At 34.2% G+C, this 22,318-nt stretch overlaps 2 protein-coding genes and 1 pseudogene across 3 annotated transcripts; 1 reads left to right on the top strand and 2 right to left on the bottom strand.

The window, feature by feature from the left end:
- Positions 1-331: 331 nt before the first annotated feature.
- LOC147395031 (cytochrome P450 71A1-like) lies at positions 332-5,507 on the bottom strand. The gene is made up of 2 exons (XM_086454256.1): positions 4,446-5,507; positions 332-1,159 (listed from the first exon to the last, which is right to left on the bottom strand). Exons 1-2 carry the CDS (start codon positions 5,388-5,390, stop codon positions 536-538), a joined length of 1,569 nt encoding a protein of 522 aa, XP_086310382.1. The 5' UTR covers positions 5,391-5,507; the 3' UTR covers positions 332-535.
- A 3,771-nt stretch (positions 5,508-9,278) lies between these two features.
- Positions 9,279-22,318, bottom strand: part of LOC147395025 (cytochrome P450 71AP13 pseudogene) — a 46,826-nt pseudogene continuing 33,786 nt past the window's right edge.
- On the top strand, positions 17,036-20,509 carry LOC147395030 (cytochrome P450 736A117-like). Of its 2 annotated transcripts, XM_086453361.1 has the most exons (3): positions 17,400-17,539; positions 17,644-17,992; positions 19,703-20,509. In XM_086453361.1, the coding sequence occupies exons 2-3, from the start codon at positions 17,678-17,680 to the stop codon at positions 20,315-20,317; spliced, it is 930 nt and encodes a 309-aa protein (XP_086309487.1). In that variant the 5' UTR covers positions 17,400-17,539; positions 17,644-17,677; the 3' UTR covers positions 20,318-20,509. The 2 variants fall into 2 exon arrangements, with proteins under 2 accessions (XP_086309486.1, XP_086309487.1); XM_086453360.1 differs by having other exon boundaries at positions 17,036-17,992.

Genomic DNA, 22,318 nt, shown 5'->3' with positions numbered 1-22,318 from the left:
AAAATCCGTATAATGACACATCAAATTAATTTAATATAAGAAATAGATTAGAGGAGTAAAGTTCGTCTCTAATTAGAATTTTCTAATCTTATTGTTTTATATATAATTCCTTGTAAAACGCAAGGGGGTTGGCCTGGTGGCAAGCTGAGCCTGGATAAGCTCCTCAAGGAGAGTGTGTCAAGTGGACCATTGACTCAACGTGTTGGACGTAGGACTTTCCGAGGGGACGGTGCGTGTGACCACGGGATTAGTCTCACTCTCGAAGAGAGGGGATATCCATGACATAAAAAAATAAAAAAAATAAAAAAATTCCTTGTAAATCATCAAAGGGAAAGAATTAACAGAACTTCCATTCTTACAATATTTCCTTGAAATTATAAGGATATTCCTTAAAATCCTTGTAATTTTCCCATGTTAACACGTTGCAGTATAAAAAAAAGAAGAATGAGAGATAAGCCCTAATTATGATACTAATCATGCACTTTATTACAACGTATCATGTATTATATCTAATAAAAAGTCTTGGTGCTAAATGCTAGTAAGAGTGAGACTGAGGCCTTGCAATAAGAACAAGATTAGATTTCATGTGAATTGTTACCCCAATACCTTCACTCATGTCTAAATCTTTCCCATTCTTTCCACCAGGTAATTCCCAATCGAAATTATTTAAAAGATTAGCAAGAGCAAGTTCAATAGTACCAATTGCAAACAGAATTCCAGGGCACCCCCTCCTTCCGGAACCGAATGGGATTAACTGAAAATCTTGCCCTTTGAAATCAATTGAACAACCATCATTCAAGAACCGCTCTGGCCAAAACTCTTCTGGATCTTCCCACGACATCGGATCTCTTCCAATCGCCCACGCATTGATTATAACGGTAGTTTTGGCAGGAATATCGTACCCTTGTATTTTAATTGTTTCGGTTGATTCACGAGGAATTAATAATGGAACCGGAGGATGAAGTCTTAGTGTCTCCTTGATCACTGATTTCAAGTAGTACATTTGTTGTGTGTCATCTTCAGTAACAATAGATTTACCTTTAGCAATCCCTCTCACCTCCTTTTGTAATTCCTTCATGACTTTTGGATGCCTTATAAGCTCAGCCATTGCCCATTCTATGACCGTATATGTGGTGTCTGTTCCTGCGGAAAACATGTCCTACAAACAAAATATTCAAATAGCATGCATTTTATTTCATTTTTCATTGGATTGATCTGGAAATTAAATAATTGCTTTCGTAGTTTGAAAAAAAAAATTGAGCTCTCGGAGCCATGGTTTTAAATCTTGTCTGAGAGTGAGACAACTCGAACGATACGTCTCGGTATCATCCACCAACGAGATGGATTGGCAAGTCAAATGTATCAAACAGGATTTAAAATCATGGTTTATTTTTCTCATTGTTGAAGAAGACGACTCAAGCATATTGGCCGAGATGACTTAGTCTCATTCATGGTCGCGATGACTTGGTCTAGTTCAGGGATGAGACACGGCGTCAAAACGAGTTTTAAAACCATGCTCGGAGGCCTCTTAAGGAATTTCGGTAGTTATACATTTTGACAAGTGGAAGAAATATAATGGTATTTTTTTTACCAAATTTTTTGCAGTTTTTGGGAATATTTTATGCCTAGCATATTTCTCATGAATTATACTCATAATTATCCAATAATCAAATCTTATTGGAACTATCCATATCCGGTTCATCCTTCGGAATCATATCACATCCCGGATCTAATGAAATAGGATGAATTGAGACGGTATTAAATACGTAATTATCTTGAATATGTTAACCCTGTCTTTATTTTTCAATCACCTAGAAGGGACAAAAGAAACATCTTCTTGTTTCTTCACCAATTTCTGATCTCTGATGGACCTTTCAATAGGATTCGAACCTAGATGAAATTCTGACCATCTGTCAGAGAAAAAAGAATGAATTGATCTTTTAGGATTCTCAAAAAATTCTTCGATTTCTTCCGGAATTCAAAGTGGCAAGCCCAATAATATAATGGCAAAATGGATGGAAACAAGCCTACTAAACCATTGAGGATGAGCCCACAATTTATGTATCATGTGGATCGAACCCACATATTTTCACTCCATGAAATGCTAGACTATGGGCCATTCTTACAGTCCTGATCACTGCCTCTTATTAGCAGCCTTGACATGGGAATCTTATAAGATCACCTTCCTCCTTAATTTTCTTTCGTCTTTTACCTTTTTAATCTCGAAGAGGATGCCCATGACCCATAAGGCAAACTCTATATATATATATATATATATATATATATATATATATATATATATATATATATGGGAAATGTTCAGCAACAAACATTTTGGCAAAACATTTTTCAAAAGATGGGTTAGAGGTTTTGGAATGGGCTGATTTTTGGTGAGGATGATCTCTATGGTGAGGAGATCATCATCATCAAAAATCAGCCCATTCCAAAACTTCTAACCCCATCAAAAATGATTTACAAAAAATGGACGGTCCACAATTTTTCAGCTTGTAAACTGGGGCTAGAAGTTTTGGAATGGGCTGATTTTTGGTGAGGATGATCTCCTCACCATAGAAAGCATCCTCACCAAAAATCAGCCCATTCCAAAACCTCTAACCCATGTTTTGAAAAATGTTTTGCCAAAATGTTTGTTGCTGAACGGGACCCTATATATATATATATATATATATATAGGTCTCGTTCGCCACCCTTAGTTTTACCACACACTTTAACAAATGCGTTTTGTCTTACATGGGTTAGAAGTTTCGGAATGAGCTGATTTTTGGTGAGGATGATCTCTATGGTGAGGAGATCATCCTCACCAAAAATCAGCTCATTCCAAAACTTCTAACCCCATCAAAATTGATTTACAAAAAATGGACGGTCCACGATTTTTCAACGTGTAAACATGGGGCTAAACATTTCGGAATGGGCTGATTTTTGGGGATGATGATCTTCTAATCATAGAGATCATCCTCACCAAAAATCAGCTCATTCCAAAACTTCTAACCCATGTAGGACAAAAAACGTTTGTTAAAGTGTGTGGTAAAACTTAGGGTGCTGAACATTTCCCTATATATATATATACATAAAAGACACAGTTCTATACAATATTTTTAATAACACCACCATATGTTGTCGGATCTTTTAAAATGCCCACCATTAGAGAGAGATGAAACAAACTGTTTAACAAAAGTTGAGTCCCTTATATATATATGCACACACATGCATCTAGGATGGAGGGGATCAGATCCTCTCTAGTACGTTTTTCTTTCTAACTATTATAAATGATTGAGGGTGTGCCATGTCATCAAAACAGTTTCATTTGACCATTTAAATTTAGGTGCTCAATGACCGTCCATTTTTAAATCCTCGATCTTATTATTACTATTTTACTATTTTTTATATTATTTTTCAATCTGATATAAACCATGACTACTAGAGGACTGAACTGTTATTTTTTTTCAATGTGATGTTTCGCGAGATGTAGAACAAGAGTTATAGAAAAGCTGGGCACTAGAGGATCCATCCCGGGAGGGGATACTAATTAACCAGAAGAAAAATAAAGTCAAGATATGGGAAAATCATTTTCTCAAGATTAGATATAGGAAAGCATTTTTCCTTTTAGTGAGGAAAATGAACCACCCAACACACAGTATACAATTATAAAATCAGATTTTAAGGCAGATGCTGAGTCACAAAATTTTATTTTTATACACAAATCAACTCATTTGATTGATTTAAAACTAATATTAACGTATATTTATATTTATATTTTGAGTGCTGATCTGTCAACTCAATCTGACAGGCTACCTAAAAAACTCACTGACATAGCAAGTGCATTTTTCTTTTCCCTCGTGATGTGCAGTTGGGTATCTCGAGGGAAAACTCTACTGTTCATGCACGGCACAAGTCAGTTGTCTTTTTCACTAATCCTGTCAGATTGAATTATAAAATCATTACACTTATTTTTATATATATATGGGTCAGGTTCAAGGGCTATATGAGAAAACATATGTAAAAACTTTCGTTTTTTATAAAATTTTAAAATATGGGCTAGAAATTTTAGATTGAGTTGATTTTTTGTGAGGATGATCTCTATGATGGTAAGATCATCAAAAAAAAAAAAAAATCAATCCAATCTGAAACTTCTAACCCCATTAAAAGTGATTTAGAATGTGAACCATCGATTTTTTATCAATTTTTATCACTAATTTGTAAATCACTTTTGATGGATTTAGAAGTTTCTGATTGAACTGATTTTTTGTGAGGATGATCTTTTCATCATAGTGACCATCCTTGCAAAAAATCAGCTCAATCCAAAACTTCTAACTCTTATTTTGAAAAACGAAAGTTTTTTCATATGTTTTCTCATATGGCCCTTGAACCGCCCCCTATGTGTGTATATATATAAATAAAGAGCAAGATAAGGAGATAATGATTCTTACCAAGATAATAGCTTTGATGTTATCTCTTGCAAATGGAATACCAATTGTACAGTCCTTTTCTATCCCAAGCAAAACATCCACCAAGTCTTCCACTTCTTCAGTATCATCACCCACTCTCTTCTTCCCTTCCATATGTTCTTCAACTACCCTTTCTAAAAAACAATCAAGTTCTCTAAAATTTTTCTCTACCCTTCCATCTACACCATTAATATAACTCACCCAATTCAATAATGGCATCATCTTCCCCACATCTAATGTACCCAACAAATCTAGAAACTCACCTATCATCTCCTTAAACCTCCTCCCACCCTCTCCTCCATTATACTTCCTCCCAAGAGCAACTCTACAGATTATACTGTTTGTGAGTAAAACAAGCATCTCACTCAAATCCACCAAACCCATCAAAGTAGAAGAAGAATGTTGGATCCTCTCGATCATGAGTTCTGTCTCTTCTTCTCTCACCGCTCGAAACGATTGCACCCTCTTCATGCTCAGAAGCTGTAGAACGCAAATTTTTCGGACCTGTCTCCAGTACTCGCCATAAGGTGCTCCTGCTATGTCCTTGTAGTCGTACATGAGTCGCTTGCTAATCCTCGATTCGGGTCTGCTCAAGAAGACAAGATCATGGATTTTCATGATCTCTTTAGCTGCGCTAGGTGATGAGACCACGAGAGTTGGTACGCGACCGAGGTGCAGGAGTATGAGTGGGCCATGCTTTTGAGCTAGAAATCCAAGACTGCGGTGAAGGTGGGAACCTAGTTGGTGGAGGTTACCTATAAGTGGTAGCTTTGATGGGGAAGGTGGTAAGTTGTAGTTGTTGGTTATTGGTTTATTGAATTTGAAGAACAGGAAGAGAAAGATGAGGAAGAAAAGAAGAGATAGCAAAGATGGTTGAACTGAAGTCCCTTGTTGCTCTAGCCATTGAACCATTGGTGCCTCAGACATTTTTTTTTTCTTTTGAAAGCTTACTAGAGATATCCTCCCTTGATCATATATATCTCCTTATATATGGGATTGAGATGAATAATCCTCAAAGTTTCAAACATCAGATGGACTTCATCCTTTTGGGTATTTGGTCCTTGCCAAGAAAATGGTTTAAACGTACCCACACGTATAACACCGCCACCAGTGTACCATTCACAAAAAACAAAAAACAAAAAAAACAAAAAAAAAATTATGTAACTTTCAAGTATAAACGTTCAAATCCATTGACTATAATTTATCAATCATGTGATAAATCCTTCTTTCTATAATAATCAATGATAGGCCAAATTATTGTTAAAAAACCTGTAGTCAACTCCGAAAATGGCTGTCAGACTCATCTCAATTCGATCCTGAGGTTACTCGGCCCGAAACTCAATGGAAGCAATTATTGATATTTATCAGCTCAACTCAGCAACGTCAACACAAGAATCCACAAAGTTGTGTGAAAGCTCAACCATTCAACTATCTAAGATTAGAATTTTCTATGAATGATAAAGGAAAGGGACTAAGGGAAGAGAAAATACAATAAAATTAAAGAATTATTATTGAAAAAAGTAGGAGAGAGTAAAGCCAATAGAATTGAATGATAAAGGAAATGATATATAAAATTGAAGAGTTTTTTTGGAAAAAGGAACGTAGAAGAGGAAGTATCAGGATAAGAATGGCCTATGAGGCAAGTTTAAGTTGGTGTTAAAAACAAATCATATTTGTTTTAAATCCAACCAAAACGTGCCACATAAACACCATTTATAGCTATAGGAGAGGGACACCATTTTGGATAGAAACTTGAAGAGGATAATCAATAAAGTTGGAAGGATATTTTATGAAAGAGAGTAAAGGGAAAAAATAATGTTAAAAATTATCATTGAACTTTGTAGTCAGACTAAATCTCAACTCGTCTTTGTAGGGGATAGAGATTTAGATAAAGGGAGTGGGACAATCATCTACTTTTATTATATACATTTTTAAGTAGTAAGATTATAAAAAATGAATTAAAACCAACGAACATTGACAATGGATTCAATCATTCATTTATAAGATTCGAATAATGTAACTTTCAACTCTTTTTGACTTATTATTTCCTATTTCAATTTTCAATTAATAAAAGAATTGTGATAATTTGACTACCCCAAGTGGCACACTCAATCAACTCTCCTGTTGTGAAAAATTCGGAAACCATAGATTTGTACGCCTTGGGGTATACAATGGTTCTTCCCTATAAAAAACGTATCACAAGGGAATCATGTATCTTGAGACATATAGATTTATGATTCCCAAATTTTTCACAGCAAGAGATTCGATTGAGTGTGTCATGTGGGGTAGTTAGATTATCACGAATCATAATAAAAGTATAACCACTAATTTATCTACTAATTTGCATCTAGTTCTAATATTTGGTGATTGATTTGATTTTAAGTTACGACTTGGTGTACACTGTGCACCTTATTAAAATTTATAACATCAGTTGCTATATCTCAAAAATGTCCTAGTGACTCTCATCATAATTTCTCATCACTAGGTAGCAATACAACTTGGGCAGATTTGATTGGATGAGAGGTCAACCTATCTCCATGGCTAAGGCATCTTATCTGATATCCATCCTATTAATTTTTCTCAAACAGTACTGACGTGTCAATTTTAATGTTACTCCAGCACGATCCTTTTTAATAACGTCAAACACATTACTTTCCTTTGATGGATCCTTTCATATATATCCTAGATTTACAAATTTTCTGGGAAAAAAAAATTGCTCCCAAAGCTCAGTAAGCTGGAATCCACCAATCCCATGTAATCACGCGTATTGAATGCATCCCCAACTTACAAAAGTACCCTTATTTGTTAGAAAACTACCTTCTAAGCTTGATGTGGCACGCACTGAGGAGCCTGTGAGCACTCAAATTTTCTTTATTGAATTTTTTAGTGTCCATCATATGTCGTTTACACAAACGACAATTGAGACAGAAATATCTGAGAAATGAAACACACCCTTAAGTATGATCATAACTTTCTATGGTCAAGGAAAACGTGTAGTATGGATGATACATTTTGATTTTCTAGGAATTAATTATTTCCTCAATGAACGACAAAGAAGAAAAACAAATTTTCAAGGGACTAACAGTCAATCAAAGCGTAGGTGTCCATTGATATTGGATTTCCTTATCTTTTGTTGGGTGTGCCATAAGAATTATGGATGGTTTTACTACCGCACACCAATCTTTTTGAAGTTAATTAAGAGCTTACATATGGCTTGGTGTGTTATAAATAAAAGTTGGTGTGCTAATAGCAGCTATCACTGAAAAATATTGGTGTGGCAAGATTTCTCAAATGAAAATTTTGTTTTCTCTTGCTGGATACAAACTCAGAGGGAGAAAGGAAGAAGAAAAGTCCAGGGATCAAAGTTTCTACGTGAATTTTTTTTTTTTTTTTGGTAAGCAATAAACTATTTGTATTAAAGATATATATATTCATAGAGAGAAAAAAAAGAAGAAAAGTCCAGTATCGAAGTTTCTACATTAATTATGATTAACCTCATAAATATAGTCATATTTCTACGAGTCATGCTAAACTGACTTTTTAAAAAAATGATTAATGCACACGGTCTTGGTACACGGCTGATGTGGCAAGGGTAGAGAACCACACATATTTTTCCTGTATATCCCAATGAAAATGATCTATGGTTTTGTGCCCTTGACACATCAGCCATGTACCCAACTACGTACCAAGACCACCACGTGCATTCATCACGACTTTAAAAAAAAAAATAAATAAATAAATAAAAGATACTTAAATACATTGATCTGACACTTTTTTTTATTATGGGGATTTCAGATTGTAGGCCCGACTAGCAAGGGTGGGGCAACTGCCCTCTTATAACGCTATTAGTCACAAAAATCCCTCGAGTACGTGCAATACCTTACCAACCACACATACAAGGCAAGATAGGAAAATTCCTTGTGGGTGGTCAACGAGAGGGCTTGAACTAAAGATCTCACATTCAACTGACATGGAATGTGCGAAGAATCATAATTTTTTTCTTCGAGATACACAAGAAAATAATCTAGACTCATGATAAATTGACTAAAAAGAACATACTCAACTGGCCTGGCATGTGCATAGAACCATAGATTTTATTCCCCGAGATACATAAGAAAAATTTATGTTTTGGTGCACATTCCACGCTAGTTGAGTATATTTAAGTATCTTTTTTTGAGTTTGTTATCATTATTCATCTATGGTTCTATACACATTCCATATCCGTTGAACATATTTGAGTTCCTATTTGTGACTCAATTTAGCATTATTCTATTTCTAATTCATTAACAGCTGTTACATTACATTCTTCATATAGAATCCACAAGAATTCCCGATTCTAAAGAACTTAACAAAACCTACATTAAATAAAAATAAAAAGAAATTCAACTAGTAAGCATTTTCGTGAAATGGAAACAATTAGCATAGGGTGTTTTATAAAGCCAAATGAACCAAAGGATGTTTTATGCATCCAAATAAAAGTTTTAGTCAAATTACGTAATCTGATACGATTTTAAAATATTTACATACCCACATAATTTTACCGTCCGTGTAAAAATATCTGCAGTGAATTTAGCTTGATATCCCTTTGATTTTTCTTTTTTATTTTTAATTACATAACTGATATTTTTAAACCAAAGTTGTATAATGGTGAATTCACTTCAAAGTATTTATACAAATGGTAAAAAATTTATTAGTTTACCCTGTTTTGATCTTCTTTCTTATTCAAATTGAATATAGCATTCATCCACCTCCTCAAAGCATACCATTCCGTTAAGATCACTCTTCGATTCCTTGAAGTCTTGAGCATCCTTTACATCAGATTGATGGGAAATGGGGTTTCCCAAAAACGATCAAATGAGATACGCAGTGCACCATGATACCAAACACTTCTTTCAAATCCAAATCCTTGGCTTTAATACCATGTGGAAGCTCCCAATCAGAACTGTGGAGAAGTTGAGCTAAAGCTAGCTCAACACTAACTGTTCCAAACATAATAGCTGGGCAAATTCTCCTCCCAACTCCAAATGGTATAAGTTCATAATCCCGTCCCTTGAAATCTATAGAGGTACCCATGAACCTCTCTGGTTTGAAAACGTCTGGATTCTCCCAAGCTTCTGTGTCCCTCCCAATTGCCCAAGCATTCAAGAAGAACTGAGTTTTCAAGGGAATGGTGTAACCATCAATTGTTATTTCTTCCGTGGATTCTCTTGTAGCTAATACTGGAACTGGAGGATGTAATCGAAAAATCTCTTTGATTAAACATTTCAAGTAGTGCAATTGAGGCAGATCAGTTTCTAACACTGTTCTTCTCTCTCCAACAATGCTTCTTACTTCGGCTTGAGCTTTTTCCATGATTCTTGGGTTCATGATGAGCTATGTCATTCCCCAATCCAAGGTTGCAAAAGTTGAATCAGTTCCTACACCAAACATATCTTGCAAATATGATAGTAAGGAAAGTTTCCAGACTGCATCACTTGTGGCATCAAAAAACATGATCCGATGCCAAAGGGTTGTAGTGGACAAAATTGTAAGAATTTTGGAGAAATATATATATATATATAGGGTCCCGTTCAGCAACAAACATTTTGACCAACATTTTGGCAAAACATTTTTCAAAACATGGGTTAGAAGTCTTGGAATGAGCTGATTTTTGGTGAGGATGATCTCTACGGTGAGGAGATTACCCTCCCCAAAAATCAGCTCATTCCAAAACTTCTAGCCCCAGTTTACAAGTTGAAAAATCGTGGACCGTCCATTTTTTGTTAATCATTTTTTATGGGGTTAGAAGTTTTGGAATGGGCTGATTTTTGGTGATGACGATCTCCTCGCCGTAGAGATCATCCTCACCAAAAATCAGCCCATTCCAAGACCTCTAACCCATGTTTTGAAAAATGTTTTACCAAAATGTTTGTCAAAATGTTTGTTGCTGAACATTTCCCATATATATATATATATATATATATGGGTCCCGTTCGGCACCCTAAGTTTTACCACACACTTTAACAAACGCATTTTGTCTTACATGGGTTAGAAGTTTCGGAATAAGCTGATTTTTGGTGAGGATGATCTCTATGGTGAGGAGATCATCTTCACCAAAAATCAGCTCATTCCAAAACTTCTAACCCCATCAAAATTGATTTACAAAAAATGGACGGTCCACGATTTTTCAACGTGTAAACATGGGGCTAAACATTTCGGAATGGGCTGATTTTTGGGGAGGATGATCTTCTAATCATAGAGATCATCCTCACCAAAAATCAGCTCATTCCAAAACTTCTAACCCATGTAGGACAAAAAACGTTTGTTAAAGTGTGTGGTAAAACTTAGGGTGCTGAACATTTCCCTATATATATATATATATATAGGGTCCCGTTCAGCACCCTAAGCTTTACCACACATTTTAACAAACGTGTTTTGTCTTACATGGGTTAGAAGTTTTGGAATTGGCTGATTTTTGGTGAGGATGATCTCTATGGTGAGGAGATCATCCTCACCAAAAATCAGCTCATTCCAAAACTTCTAACCCCATCAAAAATGGTTTACAAAAAATGGACGGTCCACGATTTTTCAACTTGTAAACATGGGGCTAAACATTTCGGAATGGGCTGATTTTTGGGGAGGATGATCTTCTAATCATAGAGATCATCCTCACCAAAAATCAGCCCATTCCAAAACTTCTAACCCATGTAAGACAAAAAACGTTTGTTAAAGTGTGTGGTAAAACTTAGGGTGCTGAACATTTCCCATATATATATATGGGGACGGTTCAGCAGCCCTAAAGTTTGCCAAGTTTGGTGTCAAACATTTTTCAAAATATGGGTTAGAAGCTTTGGAATGAGCTTATTTTTTGTGAGGATGATCTCTATGATGAGGAGATCATCCTCACCAAAAATCAGCCTATTCCAAAGCTTCTTACCCCATCAAAAGTGATTTACAAAAATTGGATGGTCCACGATTTTTCAACTTGTAAATTAGGGTTAGAAGTTTCAAAATGAGCTGATTTTTTGTGAGGATGATCTCTTCACTGTAGAGATCATCCTCACAAAAAATCAGCCTATTCCAAAACTTCTAACACCATCAAAAATGATTTACAAAAAATGTTTGACACAAAACTTGGCAAGCTTTAGGGCTGCCGAACCGCTCCCTATATATATAGGGAAATGTTCGGCAACAAACATTTTGGCAAAACATTTTTCAAAAGGTGGGGAGATCATCATCACCAAAAATCAGCCCATTCCAAAACTTCTAACCCCATCAAAAATGGTTTACAAAAAATGGACGATCCATGATTTTTCAACTTGTAAAACTGGGGCTAGAAGTTTTGGAATGGGCTGATTTTTGGTCAGGATGATCTCCTCACCGTAGAGATCATCCTCACCAAAAATCAGCCCATTCCAAAACCTCTAACCCATGTTTTGAAAAATGTTTTGCCAAAATGTTTGTTGTTGAACGGGACCCATATACATATATATGGGTCGGGTTCTTACGACTCACATTGCGACACACCGTTTTGTCTTATATGGGCAAAAATGTTTGGAATAGGCTGATTTTTTATGAGGATGATCTCTATGGTGAGGAGATCATCCTTGCCAAAAATCAGCTCATTATGAAACTTCTAGCCCCATGTGTACAAGTAGAAAAATTTTAGACCGTCCAATTTTTGTAAATCAATTTTGATGGGGTTAGAAGTTTTGGAATATGATGATTTTTTGCCAGGATGATCCCCTCATCATAGAGATCATCCTCACAAAAAATCAGCTCATTCCAAATGTTTTTGCCCATATAAGACAAACGGTGAGTCGCAACGTGAATCGTAAAAGGAGTCGTAATAACGTTACCCTATATATATATATATATATAGGGTCAAGATCAAGGGATATGTGAAAAAACATATGTAAAAACAATGTAACATTAATAAATTTTCAAAATATGGGTTAGAAGTTTCGGATTGAGTTGATTTTTTGTGAGGATGATCTCTATGATGGGAAGATCATCCGAAAAAAAAATCAGTCAAATCTGAAACTTCTAATCCTATTAAAAGTGATTTAGAATGTGAACCGTCGATATTTTGTCAATTTTTGTCAATAATTTGTAAATGACTTTTGATGGATTTAGAAGTTTTTGATTGAATTGATTTTTGTGAGGATGATCTTCTCATCATAGTGACCATCCTCGCAAAAAATCAGCTCAATCCAGAACCTCTAACTCATATTTTGAAAAATCATTGTTTTTACATATGTCCCTTGAACCGCCCCCATATATATATATATATATATATATATATATATATATATATATATATATATATATATAGGGTCCCGTTCGGCACCCTACCATTAACCAAACGCTTTACCAAACATATTGAAATTATCAGATAAGGGTAGGATGAAGGGATGCGATTGAAACTTACATTTAAGTTATAAAACATCGACTATTTATAGAGCCATCCTCAATCTTTTACATAATTAGTACTACCTCCCTGTTATCTTAAAACCCAAATGAAACAGAGAGTAGGAACTCTCTCTCTCTCTCTCTCTCTCTCTCTCTCTCGTCTATCTCGCTGAAACGTTCTGTCTCTCATCTTCTCTCGTTGAAACCCTCTCTCTCACTCTCAACACTCAACCTAGCAGCGTGAAATTTACAGGCAGAAATGGCAAGATATTACAAAGCCTTAACCCTTCAATCGTAAAACAAATTCTTCCTCTGGTTGAGCAACTTCCCCCCTTGTACATGGATTTAGTTAAAGGGGGAGAAGATTTCAGAGAACAAGAACACTAGGGTTCCTGTAGTCTGAGATAGGTGGTAAGTCACTCTCATCTCATCCATGGATGTAGGCACAATGCTGAATAACACAGATCATGTGTTGTTCGTGTGTGTTCTTTGTTTTATATTTTTTATTATTATCTTTGTGGATTTTTTTGGATGCCCGTAACCCTAAAACAAGCTCTATGTATCTAAAACCCAAAATGCCAACCATATGATCCATCAACTTCAGTAGTTGTTTACAATTACGATTAGTCTCATAAAATCCTAAGCACAATAAATAGAAATTTAGCACCAAAAGAGAGAGAGAGTGTGTGTGTGTGAAAGTTGGGGTGCCAATAGAAGTTCTTTAAAAAAACCTATTTATTTTTCTTTTTACTGTCCACCTTCACACTTCACGCTGAAAATTCAAAACAGAAAACCCATTTACACCTAATCTCTCCGTCTGCCACGAGTCCAATTAGTAGTGATCTGGCCACGGTGGCAAGTTATGTTCTTCTTCCTCCTTTCTTTTCTCCTAAAATTTATAAAGTGTGAATTATTTTTCCTATTTAAAATCCTATCATCTTAAATCTTTTTCAACCTCTCCAAAATTTTCCAAATTTATCCAAATTAACCGAATTAAACTCTAACATTTATAATCTGAACTTTGTTACTATGATAGTTACACGTTTATCGAAAAAAAAAGGTATGAAATCCCATTAGATGTATCCTTTCTCCTGAGCATTTATAATTCTGTTGAACTTCTAGACAGATTTAGATGAGAAAAATCTATAAATGAGGTGTTAAGCAAAAGCCTTCAAGCAATTCTATGTACTTAAAGTTAAATTATTCTTTTGTTTAAATTCTTAACAAATTTGATCCTCAAAATCAATTTGTAAATCGAAAAAAGAGAGATGAAGGACAATAAGAAAATTACTCCAATGTATTCCCAAAAATTATCTTTCTATCTCGTACCTTTTGACAAAAAATCAATGAATTTTTTTCCCCAAAAATCATTGAATTTGATTAAATCCAAGCAAATTTGAAGGTCTTTGGGCATCGCATTTACCTCTCTTTTTTGTCCAAGAAAAAAATCAATGAATTTTTTTCCCCATATTTGGCGATCTGATTATTTTTTAAGTAACTTCTTTGAGGTCCAACACTGTGATAATGACACGTGAGAAGGAATCTGTTGATCTTTTATAAAAAAAAAAATCCAAAACAAAGAAATAAAGGAAAACTATTCTGCTCCTAACTTCTATTTCTCACCGTACATATCACCATCTTACTAAGACTATAAACCTTGAATGGCCTCTTAATATCTATATAAGGTGGGACACAAAAGGCATGGTGACGTAGGCAGTGACGTAAGGTTTTCTAAAATGCATATTACACTAACTTTTGTCTTTTTGAATGAAAAATTTGGGGAAAATAAGTTTCCCTAAAATGCAAGTTTCTAATGTATATGGTTTGAATCAAAGCCATTTTCTACCCATATTTGATTTTCCACATCTAAATGATTTTTCATCTGTTATTCTCTCATCATTATCCCCAATACTAAAACTAAAAAATAAATCTCTTTTTAACATTTCCCTAGTACCAAATCAAATGGTGAAGTCCATTTTCCTACAAAAAATTTTCTCAAAGAATTCATATTTAATTGAATTTTATTTTTTACAATCATAAAGATTCTGAAAGCTTTTGTAATCACTTTCTAATAGAGGAATATTATATGCCCTCATTTATAAAAGGGGATGGTTTCCTTTTATGTAAGGATCACTTTTTTATAGAGATTTTCACCGATTATTGATCATTGATCACCAATCTAGAATATCACTAAAGAACCCTAAGGTGGAGGGATAGAATGTACTCTCATCGGGATCGTTCATGTTACACCAATCAATATGTATTTTGAGATATACATATGATATTACTAGGATGAAATTCTATCAAATCAGGAAAGAATCTTAATATGACAAGTTTTTTTTTTTATCCTTTTTTATAATTACTATATTTTAATAGGGATGGATATGATTGTAGGCATCAAAATATAAATGGGCCACGTTGCCTTCCAAATTAACAAAAAACTTTTAAATCTAAAATGGGCCCACACATCTAAATTAGGGCCTATTGATTTGGATGAGACTTATATAATTTGAGTTTGGATTTTTGCAGATAAAACCCATGATCAAACAAATCCAAGTGATCCGTATTAACTATTGGCCCATACACCTAACAAATGGGTTAGCTCATGGTTAAGTCCAAAACACACTTAAATGGGTTGAATCAATACTCAAATACCATTTAAATTGATTATATAAAATTCAGATAACTTGAGGGCATATTTGAAAATATCAATTTACCCTAAGTCTATAAATATCAAAACCTCCTTCATTTGGAGGATGGTGATCACTTTCTCTAAAAAGATCGAAGTTCTCATTTTAGAGAAGAAGAAGCTCTCAAACCCTCTTTTAGAAATAAAACAAAGTTTTTCAAGAAACTCGAACTCCGATTAAAAAGAAGATTAAGTCTAAAGTCTTTCTTTGAAAGTTAATAAATCATTCTCAATCGATAAAGTGTAAAGCTCAGGGAGAAGAAAATCTACAAAAAATCAAGCATCCAAAGTAACCATTTACACGTCAAAAGTCGCATTCTCAACCGATCACGCGTGAAGCCCAGAGAGAAGAAAGTTATGCACATATCACCAGCTTTGCTTTTGTACTTGATTGTTAATGAGAGAAAAATATAGAGATTTTATTCTCATTTTCATCAAAATTAATCAAAATCAACATGAATCTCAAGATAGATATGCGAAATTTATTGTCGATAATGACAATTGAAATATAATTAGGATTATGTTTCATTTCTTAGTGGAAGGTTTTTGTTTTAATCCATTTAAAGGATTAAAGGTTATTGTAAAAGGGAAAAATAATAATAACAGAAGATAGATTTGGGGGAAAGGGGAGATGGAAAATGGGTAGCCAATTAGGGAATGTAATCATGCAATATTAGACTACGAATTATAGTGGAATGTCTCTTTGAACCCTTGAATGTAGACATCTTTGCCGAACCATATAAAAACTCTTGTATTCTCTCTTTAAATTTTTTTTTGTATTATATATACAGTTTGTATGTGAGATCTTGATCGAGACTGGGAGCACGAGGTGGACACAAAGAATTAATTACATCTACACTATTACATAAACAAATGGGTAAATTTGATGTCAAGTTCCGAAAATTTTGATTAAATTCAAGGAAATTCAATGGACCTTAGCATCGAATGTAGACCTTTTTTGCATGTAGTGACACCCATCCTACTAAAGAGAGAGAAGAAAATGTGTGATGATCAAGGTTCAACCAAAGGGAAGATTTCTTCTACAGGTCTATTATTATTATTCTTGATTCAGTCACCGCAATCAATGGCAAAAGGTACATCTAATCTTTCTTTAATTGAATAAAAGCATTGACGTAATCTTTTTAGTGGTATTGGATTCAACAATCATACAAAGAGGTATCGAGATAATGGATAAAATTATTTTCCACATTGTATAGACATGATTCGTGATATCAGAAAGTAATTTAAGTCATGTGGTTAATGTAAAATCTTATCTTGATGGAGTCAATAAATTAAATTTATAAAAATTGTTTTCCCACAATATTTTTTCAAGGAATTCATCTTCCTTGAAAATCAATTCCATGATCAATGTTTCGGTGGTCCAACAAGAGATAATTAATTTGTTGGTCCGATAAAAGATTATAACCACAAACGATGATGTCTTCCTATCCTTCCAAAATCACTTGAGCTCTATAAAGAGTTTCCTCATCATGTCTCCCCATGTTTCAAAGAGGAAAAAAAAATGTCTTCAACACTTAAAGGGTTAGAACAACAACTACCCTCACTTGATCTTCTTTCTCTCTCATTATTTCTTTTCTTGGTTTTCCATCTTATATTCAAATTAGTCTGCAGAGCTGGTACTAGAAAACTAAAACTACCACCTTCACCTTTCAAGCTCCCTATCATAGGGAACCTACATCAACTAGGAACCCTTCCTCATCGGAATCTTAGATCTCTTTCTCAAAAACATGGTCCTCTGATGATCATTCACCTTTGTCAAACCCCAACTCTTGTGGTATCATCTGCTAATGCAGCTCGTGAGATCATGAAAACCCATGATCTTGTCTTCTCGAGTAGGCCAAGCGTGAGCTTTGCCAAGCGACTTTTTTATAATAAGGACATTGCTTTTGCACCTTATGGTGAGTACTGGAGACAGATGCGCATGATTTGTATACTACAGCTTCTTAGTACGAGAAGGGTGCAATCATTTCGATCGGTAAGAGAAGAAGAGACGGTATTAATGATCGAAAAGATACGTCAATCGACTTTGGTGAATTTGAGTGAAATATTGATTTCCTTCACCAATGATTTAATTTGTAGGGTTGCGTTGGGAAGGAAGTACTGTGAGGAGGATATGGAGAAGAGGTTGAAGGAGTTGGGGTATTTGCTTGGTGTTTTCAATGTAGGAGACTTCATACCATGGCTTGCTTGGGTGAACAATTTTAATGGTCTAAATGCAAGGGTGGAGAAGGGCTTTAGAGAAATGGATTGTTTTCTTGAAGGAGTAATTGAAGAACATGTTCAAAGTAGGACGAGAAATGGTGGCGGCCATGGTGGTCAGAATGGTTGTGAAGGTGTGGAGGACTTTGTGGACGTTATGCTTGCAATTGAGAAGGATAACTCACTTGCTATTCCAATTGCGAGAGAGAGTATCAAAGCTGTTATCCTGGTAAGCTCTGTTTTAAAACTCAGATAAGTTGATTTAACTCAATTTAATTTCAAGATGACTCGGTGCTTAAACTCGTTTGAACCTGGAATAATGCTGAAGTGACCTCAAGATTGTACCTTAGATCGCACTTTCCTCACGTGGAAGTGTCTAGGAGCCATAGATGCTTTTCATCAGGATACAAGTGAAAAACATCTGCGGTTCACAACAAGAAAGTGTGATATGAGGTACAATCTTGATGTAACTCCAGCATGACTTTATCCACTTAGCAAATAAAACTAAGTGGATTCAATTAGATTATGTATAGGGACCGACTACTTGATGATCACAGGTTGGGCTGGAAACGTTTTGAAATATACCCAATGTCTGAATTGGTCTAATCCAAAAAAGAATGAAAAATCGGATTTGGATTGAAATTTGAGATCTGATACGATTTTTGATCGAATTCGGATGTACCCCAATCCACTTTGAAAAAATCCGAATATTTTTTTATTATTCATAATTTCATATAAATTCATATAGATAACATATTTTAGCCATTTAGATTTCCCTCTATATTTGTAGTTGAAAAGTGGATTTAAAAAAAAAAAAAAAAAAAATTGAACAGTGATAATTTGAAAATACATCATGTATTCGGATCAAATCGATTTCAGATTAAGGATGAAATGGACCAGATTTGGTTTGCAGGTTTATTAGTCCGATCGGAATGGATCGGATTGGGGGCAAGATTAAATTTTTTTTCGGATCGGTATTGGAGTGGTACTGATCCGGTACGGAATCGATCCATTGCTAACCCTAATCACATGACATCAATTGCAACCAAACCTTAAAATAATATAAACTTTTTAAAAGTTCCTACCAATTGCCACTCTGTATCTATTATAATTACACTAATCTCGAGAAATAAAAAAAAGATTTGAACTTTTAAAAGAGTGCAACTGCCGAATTATAGAAGGTAAAGTCGTGTTACACTAATTTAAGCTTTCAAAAGAATTTAACTGTTTTTTTTTTAACGCAATCATATTAAAGGCTTCAAGTCCAGGGATTTTTACCAAATAGAGGAAGGTGGATACCAGTTTAGTACTTAGTAAACATGTGATAGGAATCGACTTGAATTGGAAGAAAAAAATTAAATTAGGGATTGACCAGCATTATTGATACATATTTGTTGTGCCACGATCATTTCTTATTTGTCAGAGTTGGTTACTCTATCATCAACTTTGAGGAGAATTCTACAAATCAAATAGCGCAATATACCTGTTGAGAGATGTTCTGATTAATATTGATTACCAGAAACTTTTTCTCAATATATATTATTTTCGAAAAAAATGAATTTTCAAGGAAAATATGCCTAGGTGTTTGATTGCACGTAGGAAAATATTGAGAGAGCGAGTTTTTAGACTAATGGGTGTGGTAATTCCACATGAACATCATTTGTGCGTAAGATTGGATCAGATAATATTTCCCCACCTTAAAGGCAAAATATTGATCTCTGGAACAATTAATTCATTGTTCTAAATGGTATGCAAAATCATTTTCCAGCCCTTTTTCTCGCATAATGACACTGAACCTAATGCATAATGAATTGAAGTTTTCAGGGAAAACTATTTTTCTTCCCCCTTTTGGCATAATCATATAGACCCTAATGTTAAGTAATCTTCCTATCTGAATATGTATTTCTACACAAATTTTTATTTTTATCTAATTTTGCAGGATATGTTTTCTGCTGGAACTGATACATCGCATACAGTCCTAGAATGGGCTATGGCGGAACTTATGAGACACCCAAAGACTATGAAGGAAGTACAAGAGGAGATAAGGGAGATTATTGGTACAAAACCATATATCACCGAGGACGATCTAGCCAAGATGCACTACTTACAATTGGTGATCAAGGAGACTTTAAGATTACATCCTCCAGTGCCTTTACTAGTTCCGCGAGAATCAATCCAAAGCGTAAAACTACAAGAGTATGACATTCCTGCCAAAACTAGAGTTTTCATCAATGCTTGGGCTATCGGAATGGACCCCGTAACATGGGAACAACCCGAGGAGTTTAAACCGAAGAGGTTCTTGAGTACCTCTATAGATTACTCAGGACACGATTTCGAGTTGATTCCATTTGGGGCAGGAAGAAGAGGGTGCCCTGGAATGCACTTTGCAATTGCTAGTGTTGAAATTGCATTAGCTAATCTTCTATACCAATTTAACTGGACTTTGCCGGAGGGGGTAAGCGTGGAGGATTTTGACATGACTGAATGCTCAGGCATAACAGTCCACAAGAAATCTCCTCTTCTTCTTGTTGCAACTCCTCATCACTGTGAATAAAGCATTGATTATCACATATAACCTTGAAAATATTTGGTTTAGAGGGTGATACCTTCAAGTCTCTTTATAGTATTGGAACATAATTTTAATGTTCAATAAGTAATGAAATTTGGTTTATTAGATGTATGTAGTATTGAAGCATGGTTTATATACTTTTATATTTCAAAAGGGCTATTGTTTGGGTTTTGATCATGGACGCCATTCGTTATTATTTACTTATTTACTTTACTTTACCACCCATTTTGGGGCTTACCCACAAAAAAAAAAAAAAAAAAAAAGGAAAAATAAAACAAGAGTGAGAGTCGTGCGGGAGAGACCTCAAGATGGTACTTCATATCACACATCTTGACGTGGTGTGTAGGAATCATAGATTCTTTCTGTCTCGTATCTCGATGAAAATATTTGTGGTTCCTGCATATTTTCACATAAGGTACAATCTTGAGGTCATTTCAGGATTATTAGACAAAAAAAAGAAAAAAGAAAGTTGGATCAGAATTGCTAAGAGCTCTTAATTGGGTGTGGCCAAATGAGCTAACCGCCACACCCAATTAACCTCAAAGAAAACTTTATTTATTTATTCCAAAAAAAACTCAAACTCACATGTTGCAAAGGCTAAAGATAAGGATTGGATCTCCTTCACCTTCTGAGAGTACTTCCAACTCAAAAATTAATGTACGAAAAATTTAATATTTTTTCAAATATTATTTATAAAATCCTTGAAGAACATTAATAAATCAAAATATTTAGATAAAACAAATATGAAAATCTTCTATTTTTTCTTTTTTATATTTTTCAAATTTCAATAAGTAAATTTATACAGATATACATAATTTTACGTTAGTTAAAAATTCTAATATATATATATATATATATATATATATATATATATATATATATATATATATATATATATATATATATATATTATTATCTAAGAACCTAATAAAATACATGATTCAGATTGACGTTAAAAGAAATCAAAATTTTGAGTTTATTTTAAGATTGCTTTAAAACATTACAAACAAAAAAAAAAAATATTTACAGCTTCTTATATGTTTAATAATTTAATAACAACATTTCTTTAAAATAAAATAAAAAATCATTTAAAAAGGAATCATTACAAATCCACATCTCTCAACTTATGCCGTAAAAAAAGAAAAACTTTCCTTACCAACTGAGTAAGATTTCAAATCTTACTATGGGTTGTTGGGCTCAAATGGATTACCAAATTGGCAATCCAAACACTACAACCCTCTAGACTTTCATGGAAAAATTCATATCCAAGAAGAAAAACAAATTAATTTTTTTTTTTTTTTTTTTTTGGGTGGGGGGGATGTTCCAAGGTTTTGAAAATGGATTGCTACCAAACTCCCAAACTTAAAATTAAAATTCTAACAATGAAAATAAGGGATTTTATTTTTATTTTTTTATATTAAAAATTCATAGAATCTTGTCCTCTACATCCTTTTGGCATTGGATTATGTTTTTGGGTGCCACAAGGTGAGCTCAATGATTCTTAGTAAGATTTCAAATCTTACTAAGTTAGTAAAGGTAGATTTACTTAAAAAGAAAAAAAATTGTTGTTTGAGTTGTAATAAGTTGAGGAGTTTACATTCAATTTTACAAACAAATTTTAATAAATTTCATCGGTTCAACCATTTTTTACAAAAAATTACCAGTCCTTAACTACATTACGGTTTTCAATGAGCCAGATCGATAATTCTACCCCATGATGTTATTCTCTCATCATTATCCCCAATCCTAAAACTAAAAGAGTCAGCGATTTTCTTACTCCCCCCCCCCCCCCCTTCTTTCTTCCATACTTTCTTGACATGGCATGTGTTAGAACCATATATTTTTTTCTCGGGAAACATTATTACAAGAATCATAAATCGTTCATATATTTGTAAACCAATTTTGATGGGGTTAGAAGTTTCGGAATAGACTGATTTTTAGTAAGGTTGATCTCCTCATCATAAACATCATTCTCATTAAAAATCA

Source organism: Akebia trifoliata, chromosome 9 (genome assembly GCF_017979445.1).
Source record: "Akebia trifoliata isolate Shusen 1 chromosome 9, ASM1797944v1, whole genome shotgun sequence".
Lineage (NCBI taxonomy): Eukaryota > Viridiplantae > Streptophyta > Magnoliopsida > Ranunculales > Lardizabalaceae > Akebia > Akebia trifoliata.
This window is presented reverse-complemented; position numbering and strand designations above follow the sequence as displayed.